Source organism: Pinus tabuliformis, chromosome 7, assembly GCF_031772625.1.
Source record: "Pinus tabuliformis cultivar Carrire ecotype Pingquan chromosome 7, CPIR1, whole genome shotgun sequence".
NCBI classification, from domain to species: Eukaryota; Viridiplantae; Streptophyta; class Pinopsida; order Pinales; family Pinaceae; genus Pinus; species Pinus tabuliformis.
In genome coordinates this window covers 1,193,008,622-1,193,027,473 of record NC_142293.1, presented here as the reverse complement: position 1 = coordinate 1,193,027,473, position 18,852 = coordinate 1,193,008,622, and the positions used below count along the sequence as shown (strand labels likewise).

Genomic DNA, 18,852 nt, shown 5'->3' with positions numbered 1-18,852 from the left:
ATTGGTTGATTTCTGGTTCGGCAGGGTAGGGGACGATAGTCAGTCAGTCAGCTTCAAAGAAAACAAATAAGAAGTCTTTGGTTGGTTAATTTTTTTTATTGGGTAATACCTGTTAAATGGCGCGGGAGAAGCATTTATTTGCAACGAGATTTTTTTAACAGGTTTCGGAATCGACGTATGAGGGAGTGTCAAGTGGCAGGATAGGAATGGACGAGGTTTAGTTTGAAAACGGCGGGAGCGGAGGTGTAACGGTTGGTTGAATGTAGAAAGGTGGATTTTGGGGGGGGTGCGAAGTGACTGTAGAGAGGCCACATGGCACAAGTGGTTTCAGTGCGAACCAATTTTTCGCACCCCGCCCCTGATGATTAAACACTGAAGGGGCTAGTGGTGTGTGGAGTAACTGTAGAACCGTTGATCTCCGCACTGGGGATCTCCAACCATCGAAAGCTTTAAACACTTTAACGAGAAACGACAAAAGGTCGCAAGTCGTTATTTATTTACACATAACTTTAGTTTAGGTTTAATCTAGTCGTGCTTACAATAATTTAAACCCAATTAAAAAAACTAAATGAACGACATTTAAACTAGCCCACTTTATTTCATGCTGATTTTTATTATTTTCTATTTTATCTTTTTATCTTTTTCTATTTTTCTTTTCTCCCTTTTTTACAATATCTTTATATATATATTTTTATCTCAAACATATAACTTATCAAAACAAATAATGTTACAACAAGTTCCATCTTGTTAGTCAAAAAATTGTTCAGCCTTTGGACCTTGTTCAAGACTCTGCTGCAAAAGGAATGAAGTCGATGGACTAAGGAAAACTATAACAAGGGTCAAAGGGAAATGGACAAGCTGATTTATGTGCAACCAATTAAGGAAGTAAAAGGTTGTAAACGTAGATCGCTCATTTCCAACCTGACTCAGAGAGTGGATGTAATCCAAATGGACATATTTACACTCAGGTGGAAGCAAAATGAACAAGGAGCAACCATCAACAATGAAATGTATGGAATCCATAGTTTGAAGCATTAGGCAAACCATCAAGATGACAAGATGGATACTCTCTATCAAGAAATTTTAGAGTTAAAGGAGCAGTTCAAGCAATGGACCATAGCTTTAATGAGCTATAGTTAACACAAGCTTTCAATAAGTAGCTAAAGGTCTAGACCTAAATGAGCCACTCCAAGATGGAAACTAGTTAAGTGATATCATGCCATAATGTAGTAGTTAATGTTCTTCAGATATAGTTTTTGGATGGGACAATTCTGTAAGATCTATACTTACAGAATACCCAATTTTGTGGCGCAGTGGCATTGTTGGAAATTGGTTGTCATTGATGTCAACTCAATCAAAAGCTAGAACAAGCCCTGCTTTCCTCGCTCTTGTTATGGCATATGATTGTGAATTTGCAACCAAGGTCATCATCATCTGATAATACTCATCATGTTGTTTCTAACGATAGGTGGTACACAACATAACTCCTCACAATTGAGGAGATATGTCTCCTCAAAGTTGAAGCCCCGAAAGTGTGGTCATGATTCGCCAAATTTGAATAACGTTTTGGTCCAAATTTGGCACAAAATATTCATAGCAATAAATGATGTTTATGGGCCATGGCTATTACAAAGTGTTGACCAAGTTGACCTTCCAAAAGTGAAATTTTTAAATTGCGAAATTGGTTAAGGTTGACCCATTAAAAAATAAATTTATGAAATTGGTTTTTGAGGTAGGCTTCAATTTTAAGGGTGTTTTAGGGCAAGTTGGCCCCCGTTCATACCCATTCTTCATGTATATATAGGGCACTCAGTTGCCCGCCTGCAAAATCATCAAATTTCACTTGCATGATCTTTTGTATTCTCTCTAAAATTTCTGAGGCGAGGGCAACACACAAATTAGAAGAGGAAGGTTGGGGTTTTCAAGGGCTTCTCGGTTTGAATGTTTATATTTTTGTATGGTGATACACCGATTTCTGAGGCATGATCTAAAGCATTTTCTGAGCAATTTTTTGACCCTCTTAAGGTGTGATCAGAGGCACTTCTTGAGGCTAAATTTGGCATGTACTGAGGCTCTTCCTAAGGTAGATTATGGGCGATTCCAAGGCAATATTTAGGGCTACATTAGAAGTTATTTTGGCTAAAGCTGAGGCCAACTGTGAGGTAATTTTCATCATTTTTGAGGCAGATCTAAGGCAAATTTTGGATGCCCGTTTAAGACCAAATTAGGGCGGAAACTTGGGTCTATTTAGAGGTTAAATTTAGGCCTGTAAAAGTCGTAGGCCAAGGGCTGAGATAGACCTATTTTAGGTTGCAAGAGGAGGCCTGTCTTGGATGCAGATGAAGGTCGAATCATTGTAGGAGGAGCCCAAGCTTCAAGGAAATCTTTGAGGGTCTTTTATGAGATTTAATCAAAGTTGAGTTGCTAGGTTAGTGTGCAACACGTTTTCGAAGTTAAGGGCAGAATTAAAACACAGTTTGAAGGGCTAATTAAAAGTGCAATCCTGAGACAAACTTTGAAGCAAAAGTAAAGGGTCAAGGCCTATTGAGCAAGGATAGAATCAAAGGTTAAGGTTTGGTTTGACCACAAGTTTGAAGGGTTGATTAAGGGCACTTCTAAGGGTAAAACTTTGGGAGCAGAAGGCAAATTAGTGGCAACAAGTTAAGGCTCATCTTCCTCTATGGTATGATCCCTTGCAATTTTTTTGAGGTATGAGGCAAAATCTTATGTTTGTTTGACTGTTGGGTTATATACATATATCTTTGTATATTGCAAGTTAAAGTGTGGTTAAAGTCTGATCTACAACATCATTTAAAGAGTTGTCCTGAAGGTTGTTTGTTCAAGATTTGAGCAGCTTGTTGACTAAACACGATTGCATTTAACCTAAATAGAATATTGTTTTCTCAAGTTCGGATAGTGACACAGTGACAACTTGACATATATCAATGTAATCAATAATAAAGTTATATGTTTGGATATTGTTGTAAGTTGGTCATTATCCCTGGTATGGGAGCCCACAAATATTTATTTTTATCTTCTATTTAAGAGAGGCAAGGTGGTGAAAGGCGACGATCGAAGTTTCTTTCAGGTTGGAGCCTGAGAACACTTTAGGGTGGCAGGGTGGTGCTAAGGCAGCAGATTGATGCTAACAAGGGTGTTGGAGCATCTTTCTAGTTGAAGCTGATAGAACTAGGGTGTTGGGGCTTCTTCATAAACTGAATGCTTTCTAATTGAGTACTAGGGAGCGAGAGCTCCCCTTCAGTTAGAGCTCAAAAATTATTGTACTCATCATTTATATTAAAAAGCATTTGTTGGTTTTTCTCCCATAAGGGTTTACACCTTAAAATTTCTTGTGTATTGTTCATGTGATGTGATGTGTTGTTGATTATCTTATTTGATTTGTAGTAATGATATTTAATGCTCTGAAAGTAATCAAATTTAAGTGAAATAGTAATTCACCCCCTCTTAGTATTTCTATCAAGCATGTTTTAGATTATAACTTTGTATATATCCTATATAAGAGGCACAATATAGAAATTTTGAAACATAACCGATGTACCCCATGATGTATTTGCCACGACTAGGCACATATTTATAATATAAATACTTTTTTTGGTTTTAATTTTTTTTTTTATAGAAGATAATATATTAACTCTTATAAATATTTCTATTTCTATTATATATTTTAATAAGATATAGATTAAATTAAATTTTTTGTTTGTTTGTCAAGTTGTGTGATCCTCCCAGCTTGGCTCGTGGCTTGAGGAGCCACAACATAGGGGCATCTAATCCGTCAAAATCACGATCCTTCAGGGTTGGTCTGTGGCTTGGGGAGCTGCGACCCGAGGGCATCTAATCCATCAAAGTCACGATCCTCCAAGCTTGGCCCGTGGCTTGAAGAGCTGCGCACCAGGGGCATCTAATCTGTCAAAGTCATCGAGGGATTGCACCCATCCTAAGCCACACGAGCCCTAAGTTGACTGGATTTTTTAGCATGTCTTCTCCCCCTCGCACAGGACACAACCACCCTTGAGATTTCAACCTAAGTCACCTCCGTGACGAGACGGATCCTCAACCCATTGTGCCACTTAGACTTGATGTAGATTAAACACGAGCCCTAAGTTGACTGGATTTTTTAGCATGTCTTCTCCCCTTGACACAGGGCACAACCACCCTTGAGATTTCAACTAAGTCACCTCCGTGATGAGACAGATCCTCAACCCATTCTGCCACTTAGACTTGACGTAGATTAAATTTAATTTAAAAAACAAATTAAATTATTATTTTACTTTCCTCGCTGTTAAATTTCGTTTGTATAGTTCTCAAAAGATGAGAGAATTATGAATTTTCAAATGCAAAGTCAAAGGCTTTCTTTGATCCCCGACTTTAGGGCGACATAAAAATTTGGTAACAGGAGGGTACGGCCACCCAGATGCAGAGACAGCAAATTCGAACGGAGAAGATAATTAACTAGTTACAGGAGGATAAGGCCGCCGAGGTGCAGGGTGAGCAAATTCCAGGGGAGAGAAAAATGATGGATAGCAAATAAATTTTGACTGTGATTCACAACTGACTAGTGACTTCCATGGATGCATCTAAGAAAATAATTTCAAGGACATTGAAGTCTGTCTGGAATATAATGTACTGTCGAATCTCTGATCCGTAGCAATTTTTAAGAAATGATAAAATAGCTAAGACCTATGTAATTCTGGCAGAGCAAGATCTTTGCAGTTGTTGTGGCGAATATGCCGTTGATGTGCAGAGAAAACAAATTCGAAGGGGGGAGAAAAATAATGGATAACAATTCTTTTTGAACTGTGCAGGACAGCTAAGTAGTGAATTCCATGGACGTATTGAAGAAAATAACTTAAGGACATTGTGAAGTCTACCTGGAATATAATCAACTGTCCTATTTCTGATCCGTAGCAACCTTTGGAAAAGGAAAAAAAAAAAAAAACCAAGACCTAATATCATTCTGGCAGCTAGATTTTTGCAGTTCTTTGTGGTGAATGAGTGAAGTCAGGATGGGCCGAACAAAATCTTCTTCCTCGGTTGAAATGCAATCAGTTCTGCAGTTGGCAGTGGTTTCAAGGATTCTGGTGCTGAGTTTGATTGTGATATGGAGATGCATAGCTACTTCATATGACACATCGTCCTCTTTGAACCCACCTTGTCTGTCAACAACAACAAAATCAATCATTGATCCCCATTCTCCATTGATTTTGGAGAACGAGAGACAGATATGTGGTGTTTGGAGCCAGTTAGGCAAGGCCATAGAGGGAAGTGTTGTGTGGGATTCAGTATATTATGTGAGGATTGCGCAGTGTGGGTACGAATATGAACAATCCTATGCTTTTCTCCCATTGCTTCCTCTCTGCATGCGCTTTTTATCAAAAACAGGTACTTACTTCTCTCCTGTGTAACTGGTTGCAATCCAACTGCTCGTTGTTTTGTATTAAAAATGCTCCTTAACGAAGCATAGATCACGCCGGTACTCAGATTTAGTTTCGTGATACGCACTCAATTCCTAAGCTTTTCACTGTTTTTGTGGGAATAAGCTGAAATCTAATGATTTGATGTTTCGATTATGCAGTTTTTGCTCCATTGGTTCCTTTGATGGGATACAGGGCTGTATTGGCTTTGTCTGGGTATATTCTCAACAACATTGCCTTTGTGTTTGCAGCCCTCTTCCTATACAAGTAAGCCCACCACATACCATATTCATCTTATTGGGGAATGCAATAAAAATGTTTTAGGAACAAGATTGCTGATGAAATTTATCTTGCAGCGCTACAAAAGAGGGGGATCTAGGGATTTCTATTTAGTTTTTCCTGGGATTAAATCAAAGGGAGATGTTCATCTGTGTATGCAGCACATTAGCACCTTTAGTTGGAAATTTGCTTTTAAGTTTGGAGGTTGTGATTAATAGTAGGCAATCCATTAATAGTCCCCGGGGAACGCCACTCACTTCCTCTCATTCAGAGTAAAGTGGGCGACGTAGACTATTGGACACTAACTCCGCAGGAACATTGTGTGAAGTGCACATATGCAGAGGCAGCCAGCCTGGGAACTTGACCCGAAGTCCTTATGCTTGCTATTCAGAGCTCTCAACCACTTGAGCTAGCCCACTGAGCTTGAGGCCCACACAGTTGCAATGTCTTGAATAGTTATTAGTTAATTGAACAAGTCAACCGGTTTTTGCTTTTCACGTTAGACTGAGTGTAGGCATATTTTACTTGGCTTGTATAATCTGAGCTTATGAACATTTTTTTATCTGAATCATGTTTGCAACATCCTGTAAATAAACAAAATTCAAACATAGTTTGACACCTACCCAAATGTGCCCTTTGCCAGGCTAACACTTATTGTTTTCAAAGATTCCAAGGCGGCCTTGCGTGCAACATCTCTTTTCTGTTTCAACCCAGCTTCAATATTCTATTCTTCAATGTAAGCCTCTTCCTTGGTAGTAGGTACTCTATTCTAATTTTGGCAGTTGTTTACACCAAATAGCAACAAGCCCTATTGGGAGTTGTTGAGGTTTTTGGTATTTTGTGGGGAGAAATGATATGATTTGTTACTTATAGTCTGCAACAGGTTATCGTTATGATTTGACAGATATTCAGAAAGTTTATTCTCTCTTCTATCATTCGCTGGTGTCTACTACTTTCTCTCTGGAGTAAATTGGAAGGCATTGCTTTTATTTGCCATGTCCAGTGCTGCCCGATCAAATGGTGTGATAAATGCAGGCTTCTTTCTGTTTCAGGCGATGCATCATTCCTATGATGCATTTTTCAAGCAAAATCAGACCTTGGTAAGTTTGTTCCTCTGATCTCAGGAGTCAGAACCAAGAGGATGTTTAAGTTTATTTCTGATTCTTCTCTTCTTGCTTCTGACTAATATAATGGAATGCAAATGGCTAGTAGGAAGTGATGGTGCCAAAGTTAGACTTCATTGCCTGAAAGTTTGCTTGTTACTTTGAAGTATCTTAGTGTTCAAAAGCATTTACCCATCTTGGAAGTTAGCAACTTAGCACTCATTAGAAAAATGCAGCTTTTATGAATGATGATTCAGATTAACATACATTGGATAGTAGAGCAAGAAAGGAGGGAATTCCTCACCTTACAATTCTTGTTTAGCTTGCCAGATATTCGGTAGAATTTATCACCATTCCATACCAGGTTAGTTTCTACTCCTGATTGTGTGATGAGAGTTCATGAAAAGTAGTCGCAATGGCATGTAGCCAAAGCAGAAAAATATTGAGTTTGGTGGTGGGGAAGCTAAAGAGGTTTTGGGAGATTCCCATTGTCAAAAATTAGAACAGACTCCAAACTTGTAAAAGTATCGGAAAGAAACCCTGTTGGGAGGCATTTAAACCCAACGTTTCAGACTTCTATAAGGTGAGCCCAGCACCAGGGAATCACATTGCAATGATTGGGATGAGTTCGGATTAATGATAGAGAGTTTATAAATACTGATAAGTGGAGCAATTTATGGGGGAAATGAGTGAGGTCCACTCACTATCCATCAAAACCACAGTCCCTTCATTAGACCAATCCAAAAAGTATTCTGATGTTGACCAGCTGGTTTATGAATGGCTTACATGTGTTGCTTAGCTTCAGCCTGTTGTCTCTGTTTATGTATTGTTTCGCTTCTCGATTTCCAGTCTTCTCTTATTTTTCTCTTTATGTAGTGTTCTTGTCTGGCAATTAGTTTTGCATTTTCTATCCAAATTTGATGAGAAGTGTCATGCAAGTTTTCCTCAAGGGCCGATTTAGAAGCTTTGATCTCTTAATATATCAGTTGCATGCTCTTTCTAATGGACTTGTAACGATCTACTGGTTTCCCCAACATAGACTCTGCTGCATAATCTACTGGTCCTTACTGAATGCTATATGTAGCCTTCTATAATATGGCAGCATGTATTACCATTTTACTAAACACTTATCAAGAGGTCAGGTACAACTCTAAATAAAACAACCTAGTCATCCCAAAGTAAAGAGGGAATATTAGAATTGGAAAAATGGTTCAGGCTTAAGTATTTTGCTTGTATAGCTTGGTCTTTGAACATTACTTGGAAAAAATTGCATCATAATTGCCAAGCTGGAAACAAAAATACTTTTTTTTATGTGCAGCGGCGCCAGAGCAAAAATCTTCACCTTTTTCAGCTAAATGTCCCCCAATCCTCATGCTAATTATTGAATTATCATAACTGCAAAAAAGTTTTGACTATTCCAGCCCATGGCAGATCAGGAAAACAGACTCAAAAACAGAAATTTATGATTGTTCATACCTATGTGTCTGCTCTACAAACACAGTGATTTATACATATGAAAAGATGATAGCAAAGAAATTGTATGTATGACCGAGTTTCAGTTGAAGTGTCCCTATCTGTCTCCAGGGAGTGCAGCTTGCTAGGTTCTAAGAGGAGACTCTCCTTAGACAGGCTATCGGCCTTCTCATTCAGCTCTGGGAAGACATGAGCTATAGTGAACCTGGTGAAAACAGAGGTGATCTCCTTCAGGTGATTTGTAGTTGCCAACAAGTTGATATTTTACGTCTTAGGAATGTTGCATCCATTTCACTACCAAGGAAGAATCTCCAAAGACCTGAAGTTCTCTTATCCCTCTATCAAATGCTTTTCTCAGTAGAGTTTTTAATGCCAACAGCTTTGCAAGATTGTTAGTGCCCCTTCTTGAGTTCACTTTGAAAAAAATATGGTGAGTTTTAGAGAAATATAGAATGCTACCTACACTACAGGTCCCTTCAAATAACCCCCATGTTAAAATTGGCAACTAGAGCCAAATTCCACCTTGGGACAGCTCATTTGATGGAGATGATGATTGCATTAAATTCCTCTTTACGAGAAAACCCAAATTGATATAAAGATCATCTAATTTGGACAAGCAGAAGTGTGTTTTTGAATTGATGCCCCCACATGTGCAAATTGTTCAGGTCGGCCACATCATCATGTAGGCTCATGAAGCCCAATGGACGTGTCACTTCACCCTCAACGACTTGTATAAATACAAGTGACCTCTCACCTCATTTGGCATCATCATCACTCACACATTCTTCTCTCTCCTTCTCTCATTGGTTCATACAGCTATTGGGCATTCTTTCTCTCTCACACGTGTGGCACAAGGAGGTCAAATTTCTGGACAGAATTGCAGGGCCGAAAATTTCAGGAGTTGACCAAGTTTGACTAGCGTTGACCAGGGACTCTTTGACCAGTTTTGACTGCGATTTTTGGAGGATTATTTCTGTTTCTCTAGGCCGCATTACTGGGCATAGAAATCGAGAAAATCTGGGCACTTTGACCAGTGTTGACTTTAGAGTTGACTGCAACTTTGACCACAAAATTACAGCAGACTTTCTTTCTCCTTTGACTGAACTTTGAAGGATTGTTTTGGGTTGACTTTGACCAGCAAGGAAGGCTGAATTTGACTGGGTTTGACCAGCATCAAGTGGACTATTTGACTGCTGCATTGACCATCTTTGACTTTCTGGTTAGCACTGAGTTTGACTGCAGATTTGATAGGGCTGTTTTGACTTTGATTTGGCAAGTCAATTTTGACTTTTGTACTCTCTCTCTATTGAACATTTGATATAATAATAAGAATAATTGATCAAAGGGTTTTCCCCACATTGGGGTTTTTCCCTGGCATCCGCCAAATTTGGTGTCCTCTTGTCTTGGCTTGTCTTTTGTATTTTATTTTATGTTCTATTTACAATTACTATCAATGTGATTGCTATTGGAAACTAATTTGGAAATTGTCATTGGGTTGCTTAAAGTACATTGAAGTAATTGTGCTAAGCATAGAACATACCATTGTTATCTAAATTTAACATGGTATCAGAGCCCAGGTGAAGACAAAGCCCAAGCAAGAGAGAGAAAAACAATCACCAAGAAAGGTTTATTGGACAAGTTTCAATGGCTTCTTCATCTTACTTCAAGACTGAGGACAAGCTCAATGACAAATCTGACTATCATGCATGGAAGATGACTTTGGACCTGACTTTGGAGGAGCATGAAGTATTGGACTATGTGCAGGGAAAAGTGGTGGAGCCTCCTTCAAATGCACCAGTTGCTGCTAAGACGAAGTATAGAAAAGGTGAGGTCAAAGAAAAGAAAATTTTGGTTGATTCTATTCAAAAGCATTTGGTTGCCTATATTTTTGATTTGGGAACTTCTAAAGAAATATATGATACGCTGGTTGGAATGTTCAAAGTGAACAATGCAAATCAAATCCTCTTCCCAAAACAAGTTGAAGGACATCAAGATGGATAAAGGGGACTCCATCCAATCCTACTTCATGAGGATCACACAAATCAAGAATGACCTTTTATCTATTGGAGAAGTTATTGCTGATAGGGAGCTCACTCTCATTGCACTTGGGGGTCTTTCAAGAGCATGGGATGTGTTTAACACCACCATTCTCAACAATGACAGGATTCCTAGTTTTGATGAATTATTGGCTAGATGCACTCAAGAGGAGACAAGGATGATGGAGAGAGACAAGCCTTCAAATGGAAATGAACCCACTACTTACTCTGCTCATGCAAAGAAGAAAAATAATGTTGGTCCAAGGAGACAGGGTCAAGGGTTCAAGCAGGGATTCAAAGAAGGAAGAAAAGGAAGGTGTTTCAATTGTAATAGGTTCGACCACTATGCTAGAGAGTGTCCTCACAAGAAGAACTCTCCAAGGGATGATGACAATAACAACAACAACAAAGGCAATGGCAATCAAAGGAACAACAGGTTCAATAATAAAGGAAAAAGGAATGCTCCTGCTGCTCGATTTGAAATGGTCGACCTCCCAAAAGATCAAGAAACTCCAAGTACGAGGAAAGTAATGTTATAGAAAAAAAGGAATTTTATCTTATTTTTGTTCTATCTACTACCTCTCCTTTGGACACTTTGGATCATTGGTTGATTGATAGTGGAGCCTCAAGAAACTTCACTGGGTACAAAGAGGCCCTCTCAAATTTAATTGAAAATAAGACTGATTTGGAGATCATACTTGGAGACAATGCCACCTACCCTATAAAGTGATAGGTATTGTCACTCTTCACTTGAATCAAGGTCAAACCATTCATCTACAAGAAGTATTGTATGTGCCCGATTTGAAGAAAAACTTGGTGTCTATTTTTGTGATGGAAGATAAAGGCTTCAAGGTAGCATTCATTGATGGAAAGGTACGTATTTGGCAAAGAAACCCTAAAGATGCATTCACACTTGGATTTAGGGTTGATGGTCTCTATCAAGTTGAAGGAAGTCCTTTGGGAGCCTTGACTTGCGATGCTTCACTTCAATCTGAGCTATGGCACCGAAGGTTCACCCACTTACATTACAAAGCCTTACCTGGGGTAAGGAAGATGGTCACAGGTATGCCCGACATGAATCATGAAGGAGTTTGTCAGGGTTGTATAGCTGGAAAACTTACAAGGGGACCATTCCCTTCAGGTGAAAGCTAAACTATCGATATTCTCCAATTGGTCCATTCTATGTTGCCCATAACATCATTGGGAGGATACATATACTATGCAATTTTTGTGGATGACTTCTTTCGCATAACATGGATCTATTTCTTGAAGAAGAAGGATGAAGTGTTCAAATGGTTCCGTTCTTCCAAAGGCTCGACGGAGAATCAAACAGGGAAAAAGATCAAAATATTGAGGACCGACAATGGAACTGAATATGAATCAAATGAATTCAATGACTTTTGTAGAGAGGCTGACATTAAGAGGGAGACAAACTCTTGAGCAAAATGGAGTTGTTGAAAGGAAGAATCAAACAATCTGGGAAGAAAGGTATATTTGTGGGCTACAGTGAAAATTCAAAGGCATATAGAATCTATGTGCCTGGTCAAAGAGATGTGGAAGTAAGCCATGATGTCACCTTCAATGAAGACACTGCCCTTGAGAAAGCCAAAGATCTCTCCATTCCAAGGAAGGATAATGATGATGTTGCGGAAAAATAGGATGAACCTCCGACATATGAGCCTATGCTCGATGTTGAAGGCCCGATGGATCCCATTGATCCACCTCTTGGTGATCCCTCTACCTCAAGGAAAAGACCTTTGTGGCTCAAAGATACTCTCGAAGATGCTGAAAGACATATTGCTCCAAGAGGGACATTCCGTGAAAGTAAGAAGCCAAACAAGTATCAAGGGTACTTAGCTGCTATGAGTACTATTGTTCAATCTGAGCCATGTACATTCGAAGAAGTCATAAAGCACCAAGTCTGGAAGGATGCGATGAATGAAGAGTATGAATCTATCATGAAAAATGATGTCTAGGATGTGGTGCCTAGATCAAAGGACAAGTCCGTAGTCACCTCAAGATGGCTATACAAAGCATGAAAATCAAGAAAATCAAGGCGCTGAGGTTAGATAACGGTGGGGAGTACACCTCAAATGTATTCAAGGAATTTTGTGCCAACGAGGGCATTAGGAGGGAGTTGACCACACAATATAACTCTCAACAAAACAGAGTAGCAGAGCGCAAAAACAGGGCCATAGTTGGAGCGGCGAAATCGATGTTGCATGACTAGGAGCTGCCCAAGTTTCTTTGGGCTGAGGCATGCAATACAACAATTTTCTTGCAGAATTGGAGCCTACAAAAAGTGTTGGGGTGAGTTACACTAGAGGAGGCCTTTATAGGCAAGAGACCAGACGTTTCACATTTTCGTATATTTGGCAGCTTGGTGTTTTGCCATGTACCAACAAATAAAAGGTTGAAGTTGGAACCCACAACGGAGAAGGGAATCTTCGTGGGCTATATCGAGACAACCAAGGTGTACAGGGTATATGTACTAGCGCTTAGTAAGACAATCATCAGGAGAGATGTGAAGTTTGAGGAAGAAAGGGCTTTGAGGAAGTCCTTAGAGCGTGAGTAGGCTATAGTGCAAGAGGAGGAGCAACAGGCTCCCAAGCAGGAGGCTCAGCCAACACCTCAGACTACAACTGTACACATTGATGGGTAGACCGGGTAGCATGCGAATGAGGGGGGACACGCAGATGGAAGAGAGAGTGGAGCCCACTCAAGCATGACTCCCAACACAGGGAGAAGGAAAGTGAGATGGGCAAAGCAGTTGATCTAAGAGGCACAAGAGCAAGTTGGTGCTCCTAGTACATCAGTTAGATAGAGTAGACAACCACAGAGGTATATAGGGTATATGGCACTCATGACAGAGTTATTGGATGCTGAGCCTTCCAGCTACCAGGAGGCAACCACTCAACAGGTGTGGAGAGATGCCATGGTGGAGGAGTATGCCTCCATCATGAAAAATGATGTCTGGGAGGTGGTATTGAGGCTTAAGGGAAAATCTGTGGTGGGCTCTCGCTGGGTCTACAAGATCAAGCATGGGGTTGATGGGAGCATCGAGAAATACAAGGCAAGATTTGTGGCCAAGGGGTTCTCACAGGTAGAGGGCATCGACTATGACGAGACATTTGCCCTGGTGGCCAGATATTCGTCTGTTAGGACCATTATAGCCATTGCAACTCAGATGGGGTGGAAAACCACCAGATGGACATTAAAACAATGTTCCTCAATGGAGTTGTTGAGGAGGAGATTTATATTGAGTAGCCAGAGGGGTTTGAGATAGATGACAGGGGGACTCACGCATGTAGACTCAAGAGAGCATTGTATGGGCTCAAATAGACTCCGCAAGCATGGTATGCTCGTATTGACAGTTACCTTCAGGGATTGAGCTTCTCTAAGAGTGAAGTGGACCTCGACCTCTACTACATTGTTGTTGGAGGTGACCTACTTATAATAATGTTGTATGTGGAGGATTTGATCTTGACAAATGCAAATAAGCTCATCCAAGAGTGCAAGAGATCTTGCAAGCGAGTTTGAGATGAAGGATATGGGGTTGATGCACTGTTTCCTTGGATTGGAGGTTTGGTAGGGAGATGGGGAGATCTTCTTGGGGCAACGCAAGTATGCCCTAAAGTGTTTGAGAAAATTTCACATGTAGGATTGCAGGCCCATGACCACGCATCTAGTCACAAACTGGAAGCAGGTGGCCGCATCTAGATCGGAGCGAGTAGACCCCATGCTTTACTGGTAGTTGATTGGGTCACTAATGTATTTGGTGAATACACAACCAAATGTGTTTTGCATTTAACTCTTTGAGCTAGTGCATGGTCGAACCCACCAGGGTGCATTGGGTTGCTGCCAAGCATGTATTGAGGTATCTCAGGGGGATAGTAGAGTATGGATTATGGTATAGACAAGTTGATAGGGTGAAGCTTGCGGGCTTCACTGATGCAGATTGGGCAAGGAGTTCCACAGACAAGAAAAGCACATCGGGTTGCACCTTCAGTGTTGGATCAACAATTGTTTCCTTAGTTTAGTTGGAAGCAGAGATCAATTGCATTGAGCTCAACAGAGGCTGAGTACATGGCTTCCAGTTTGACAGCATGTGAAACCATCTGGTTAAGGAAGTTGCTTGTGGGCTTGTTTGGACAAGAGCTAGAGCCCACCTTGATCCATTGTGACAATTAGAGTTGCATCAAGCTCTATGAGAATCTAGTGTTTCATGATCGCTCAAAGCACATTGGGATACACTATCATCACATCAGGGACATTGTTCAAAGAGGTACAATTAGACTCTAGTACATACCAACAGAGGAGCAAACAACAAACATTTTGACCAAGGCTTTGCCAAGAGGCAGATTTGTTTACCTCAGAGACAGGTTGGGTGTAGTGCAGAACACCTTCCTCTCTAAGAGGGAGTGTTGATTGGAGTAGAGAAGCAAGGGTTCTACTTGCCTAGGTGCCAAGGCTAGCAAAGGGACCCACAAGACAACCACTTAGCAGATTATTAATTTAATTAACTATTTCCTAATGTTGGACTTAGGAAAAATTAAAAAGGCCAAAGTCAACATATAATTAGATCTCAACCCTTCATCAAGATTTAATCTCAGCCATTGAGAGTGATGGTGGGGCCCAGGTTGAATTATAAGAGGGAATAGGGCACAAAAGTGGCCAGTTCGAAGGGCATAAATTGTGTGTGCTAGCTCCAGCAAGAGGAAGTTAGGGTTTCAACAGTCAGCAAGGAAGATCAATGACCAAGAGGGAGAGAAGGGCAAGGCTGAACATCCTTATCTCAGCCTAGAATTAGCGCGGCCATACATTGAGCTAGTGTGCGGAGAGAGACGACGTACTGCGTGGCTGCACAATAGCATAAGTGCATAGGGGGTGTTTTGATTTTGCTTGGTTCAATTGTTTAGAGGGTTTTGATGTAGAAGGGAAGTGTTCCCTTGTCGTATTAATTTCCAAAGTGGAAAAATTCGACCTCAAGAATAAATCTACAAGGGTCCGGAAATTGAAAAAGTCGTTAAAGTCGGGAGGTTTTTGAAAAAATTGGCAAAAACTCGACAAAATTTAAAAAGTACAAAAATATTCATTTTTTTTTAGCATCTAAAGTATCCACAACATCAGATAAATGCATTGCCACATAAATATGAAAAGAAAGCTAATATATAAGATGTATAAGAAGTCTAGTGCTACATCACATATCAATAGTGAATCAAGTCCTAAATCCTAAGTCTTGACTCAGTCTCAAGAGTCAAAATATCAACAAAAAATATAATAAATGTATATCATGATTCATCATCATGAGTCATCTACATGTCATAAACTAATCAGTCACTGAGTTCCTCTGCCCCTTTTACGGGAATAGGGAATGGCTTTGCCTTTTCCTCTAGAGGAAGAAGGCCCTGCATCTGGGGCTGAAAATAGGAGGTTGCCTCTGTCCTTTGCTGTTGCTCATCCTAGATGGTGTCACCTCCTCCTCCTTCTCCTCCTCTACCTCTCCCTCCCCTGCAACTGCTACCTCCTCCCGTTCCACCACTAACCAATCAGGGACCGAGTCCATGATAGGCCTCTCAGTCTCAACCCTCCATGCAACAATGGTGTCAAGACTCAATATGGTCCAATGAGATGGCTTCCACGTCAGGGGTTTTTTGAAGTTGTCTCACCCACAATCGGGTAAAAATCCTCCTCTTCGATAATGACAAACACCTCCTCTCTCCACATGCATGAATCACAAAGGTTAGAGTGCAAAATGAGTGGAAAAATCGGCCTTTTCCTAACTTATACACGACTCGGCACCTCACTCACAAGTTTTTGGATAAACTCCTGATTTTATCTCGAGTTTTTCATTTTTGAAAACATTGTGAAAAACTCGGCCAATAAATTCGACAAGTTGAAAAAATCGTGAGTTCTCAATGTTATTGTGTTTTTATTGGACTTTTTCCACAAGAATTAATTTCTAAAGATTATTATTTTGTCAAGCTAATAGAAAAATACACAGTTTGCAGGTTTTCCCCGGAGTTGGGGTTTCCTGGGTATATTTGGTGTCTTATGTGTTGAATGCGTTTGCCTTTAGCTATACTTATTTTCACTATGCATGCTATAGTTGGAAAACTCAGTGTATTTCTAATTTAAGTTCCAGAACAACAATTTAAATTATATGTCTAATTGCATGCTCGGAGAATTGCAAATCAATTACTGGACTTTAAGGGAAACTACTAGTCCAATGTTTTAGTTTGTTGATCTTGCACCTTCAGCCCCTCCTACAGTTTAGTCTGTAGATTTTGCACCTCCAACTACTCCACTTTTGAAATGGACAAGGGTAATTGTTGGTACTTTAGTTGGTTATTTGATAGATTCTCTTAGGACATGCTCTCAATTCCATATAGTTGGTTCAGTTCTTATGGCATAACTCATTGAGATGGAAGATCCTCAAACTTATGAAGAAACAAGTGGTCTACTTGAATGGGAAACAACTGTGCAATAAGAAATGAACTCTTTATTGAAAAATGACACTTGTGATATTGTTCCTCTTCTTGAAGCTAGCAAGATTGCTTGTTGCAAGTGGGTCTACAAAACCAAGATTTCCACAGTTGGAAGTGTGGATTAGTTTAAAGATCTCCTTGTTGCCAAAGGTTTCTTACAAGTTGAAGGTATTGATTACTCTTAAACATTTGTCTCTGTTGCAAAGATGGATTTACTCAGACTGGTTCTTTCACTTACTACTTTTCAAGGTTGTGAAGTACATCGAATGGATGTCAAAAGCGCCTTTTTACATGGGGACTTGAGTGAAGGAATCTACATGGAACAACCTCCAAGCTTTACTTAGGATGACTTCTCCCTTGTTTACCTCCTTACGAGTCACTTTATGGTTTAAAGCAAGCTCCACGAGCTTGGTATGAAAAGATGGAAATATTCTTTCTTGGTTCTGATTTCTTTAGGTGCCTATTTGATCCCATTGTCTACATTGAACATGTATATGGTGAACTCTTCATCCTTGTTCTTTGTGTTGATGACTTAATTATTACTGGGAGTAATTACTATCATATCAATAAGTTGGATTCTAGTCTTAGGGAAATAGTTTGAGATGTTTGACTAAGGCCTCTTTCATTATTTCCTTGGTCTTAAATTCCAACAATCAGACAAGAGGATTGTTGTCTCTTAGCGTAAGTATGCTCTCAACATCATTCACCAATTTCACATGGAAGAATGCAAGTTTGCTCCTACTCTTTATTAGTCAGGTGTTTAACTTTTTGTCGAGTGTTCAACTTGTCAAGTTGATCCTACTTTGTATAGACAATTAGTAGGAATATTTTTCTACTTGATCCATATCGAGCTAAACCTCTCCTTTGCTATTGTTGTAGTCTCCTGCTTTATGCAAGATCCTCATGAGAGTCATTGGGAAGCATTGGAGTGTATCCTTCACTATATTAAGTGTACTTGTTAGTTTAGCATTGAGTATACTTTAGGGGGCTCCTCTTCTTTAGTGTGCTTTACAAGTTCAGATTGAGTAGGTGATGTTGATGGTTAAAAGTCTACTTCGGGTAATGGATTCAACCTTGGTTCTAGTCTTCTCACCTGATGTAGCAAAAAGTGGTATGCAATTGCTCTTTCTTCTATAGACATATAATACTTAGGGATCGATAATGTTGGTCAAGAAAGTTTTTGGATTTGACAATTGTTCACAGAGTTTGGTTTTGCTTAGGGTCTGTTGACCCTGCCACCTACACCTACCTATAAGTTAGTGAGAAAAGCCTTCAACCCCACAAGGTGTGGTTGGTGGCAGGGAACTCAGAGAAGGGGTTGTCAAACTAATCCCGACTCTCTTCGTTTGAGCTACCTCCTAGGTTAGCTAAGGGGGGTGGTCCTTGATGAAAAGTTAAGTTAAAATGAAATGATTTTCTAGGAGAATTGTTAGAGTTAAATAGATTATTTCTTTAAGATTTATAAGCAAAAACTTATATGAGCAATATCCATCAATACATAAGATAAACATCTAGTGCCTTCAAAGTATTGCTCTTTAAGAAATGAAATTGTATTTGCTTAAAATGAAGTGAAATGCTTTCAAATGGAAAGCCAAAGTAACCCTAAAAAGTGAAACAATAAATTGTTAGCACAAGATATTATAAATGCTTTTAAGATGAATAAGTCTACAAATCAAAGCGTGGAAACTATCTTGCTCAAAATGATATAAAAAAAAAACTCAAATGTTAGACCAAGATGACAACATGCAATTTAGTTTGCAACCCAAAATAATAGTACTTGAAAGTGAAATCAACCATTCATGGCAATATGCAATAAACCAAAAGATGAGCCAATTTTCAAGTACAAGAAAATTAAACTTGTTGCAAAATTAAAAGAGATTACAATGCTTGCATCCAAAGTGCCTCTTGAAATAAGATTTGCATGTGAGACTTTAAACCATCAAGATAGCAAGAAATTTAAGAACTTTGCAAACAAAACAAATGTGATGGAATGTTGTTATTGGTTTATTTTATTAATTAGTGCTAAGGAAAAGTTACAATT

The 18,852-nt window shown here is 39.5% G+C and overlaps 1 protein-coding gene across 3 annotated transcripts in view; it reads left to right on the top strand.

Moving 5' to 3' along the window:
• Positions 1 to 4,354: 4,354 nt before the first annotated feature.
• Positions 4,355 to 18,852, top strand: part of LOC149251709 (uncharacterized) — a 122,985-nt gene continuing 108,487 nt past the window's right edge. The window contains exons 1-4 of one of the 3 annotated variants that reach the window (XM_089459541.1): positions 4,355 to 5,400; positions 5,594 to 5,699; positions 6,355 to 6,447; positions 6,616 to 6,811. In XM_089459541.1, coding sequence (XP_089315667.1) covers positions 5,010 to 5,400; positions 5,594 to 5,699; positions 6,355 to 6,447; positions 6,616 to 6,811 — 786 coding nt within the window. In that variant the 5' untranslated portion in view covers positions 4,355 to 5,009. The remainder of the gene's footprint in view (positions 5,401 to 5,593; positions 5,700 to 6,354; positions 6,448 to 6,615; positions 6,812 to 18,852) is intronic. The other 2 variants (XM_089459540.1, XM_089459539.1) reach the window with 2 other exon arrangements.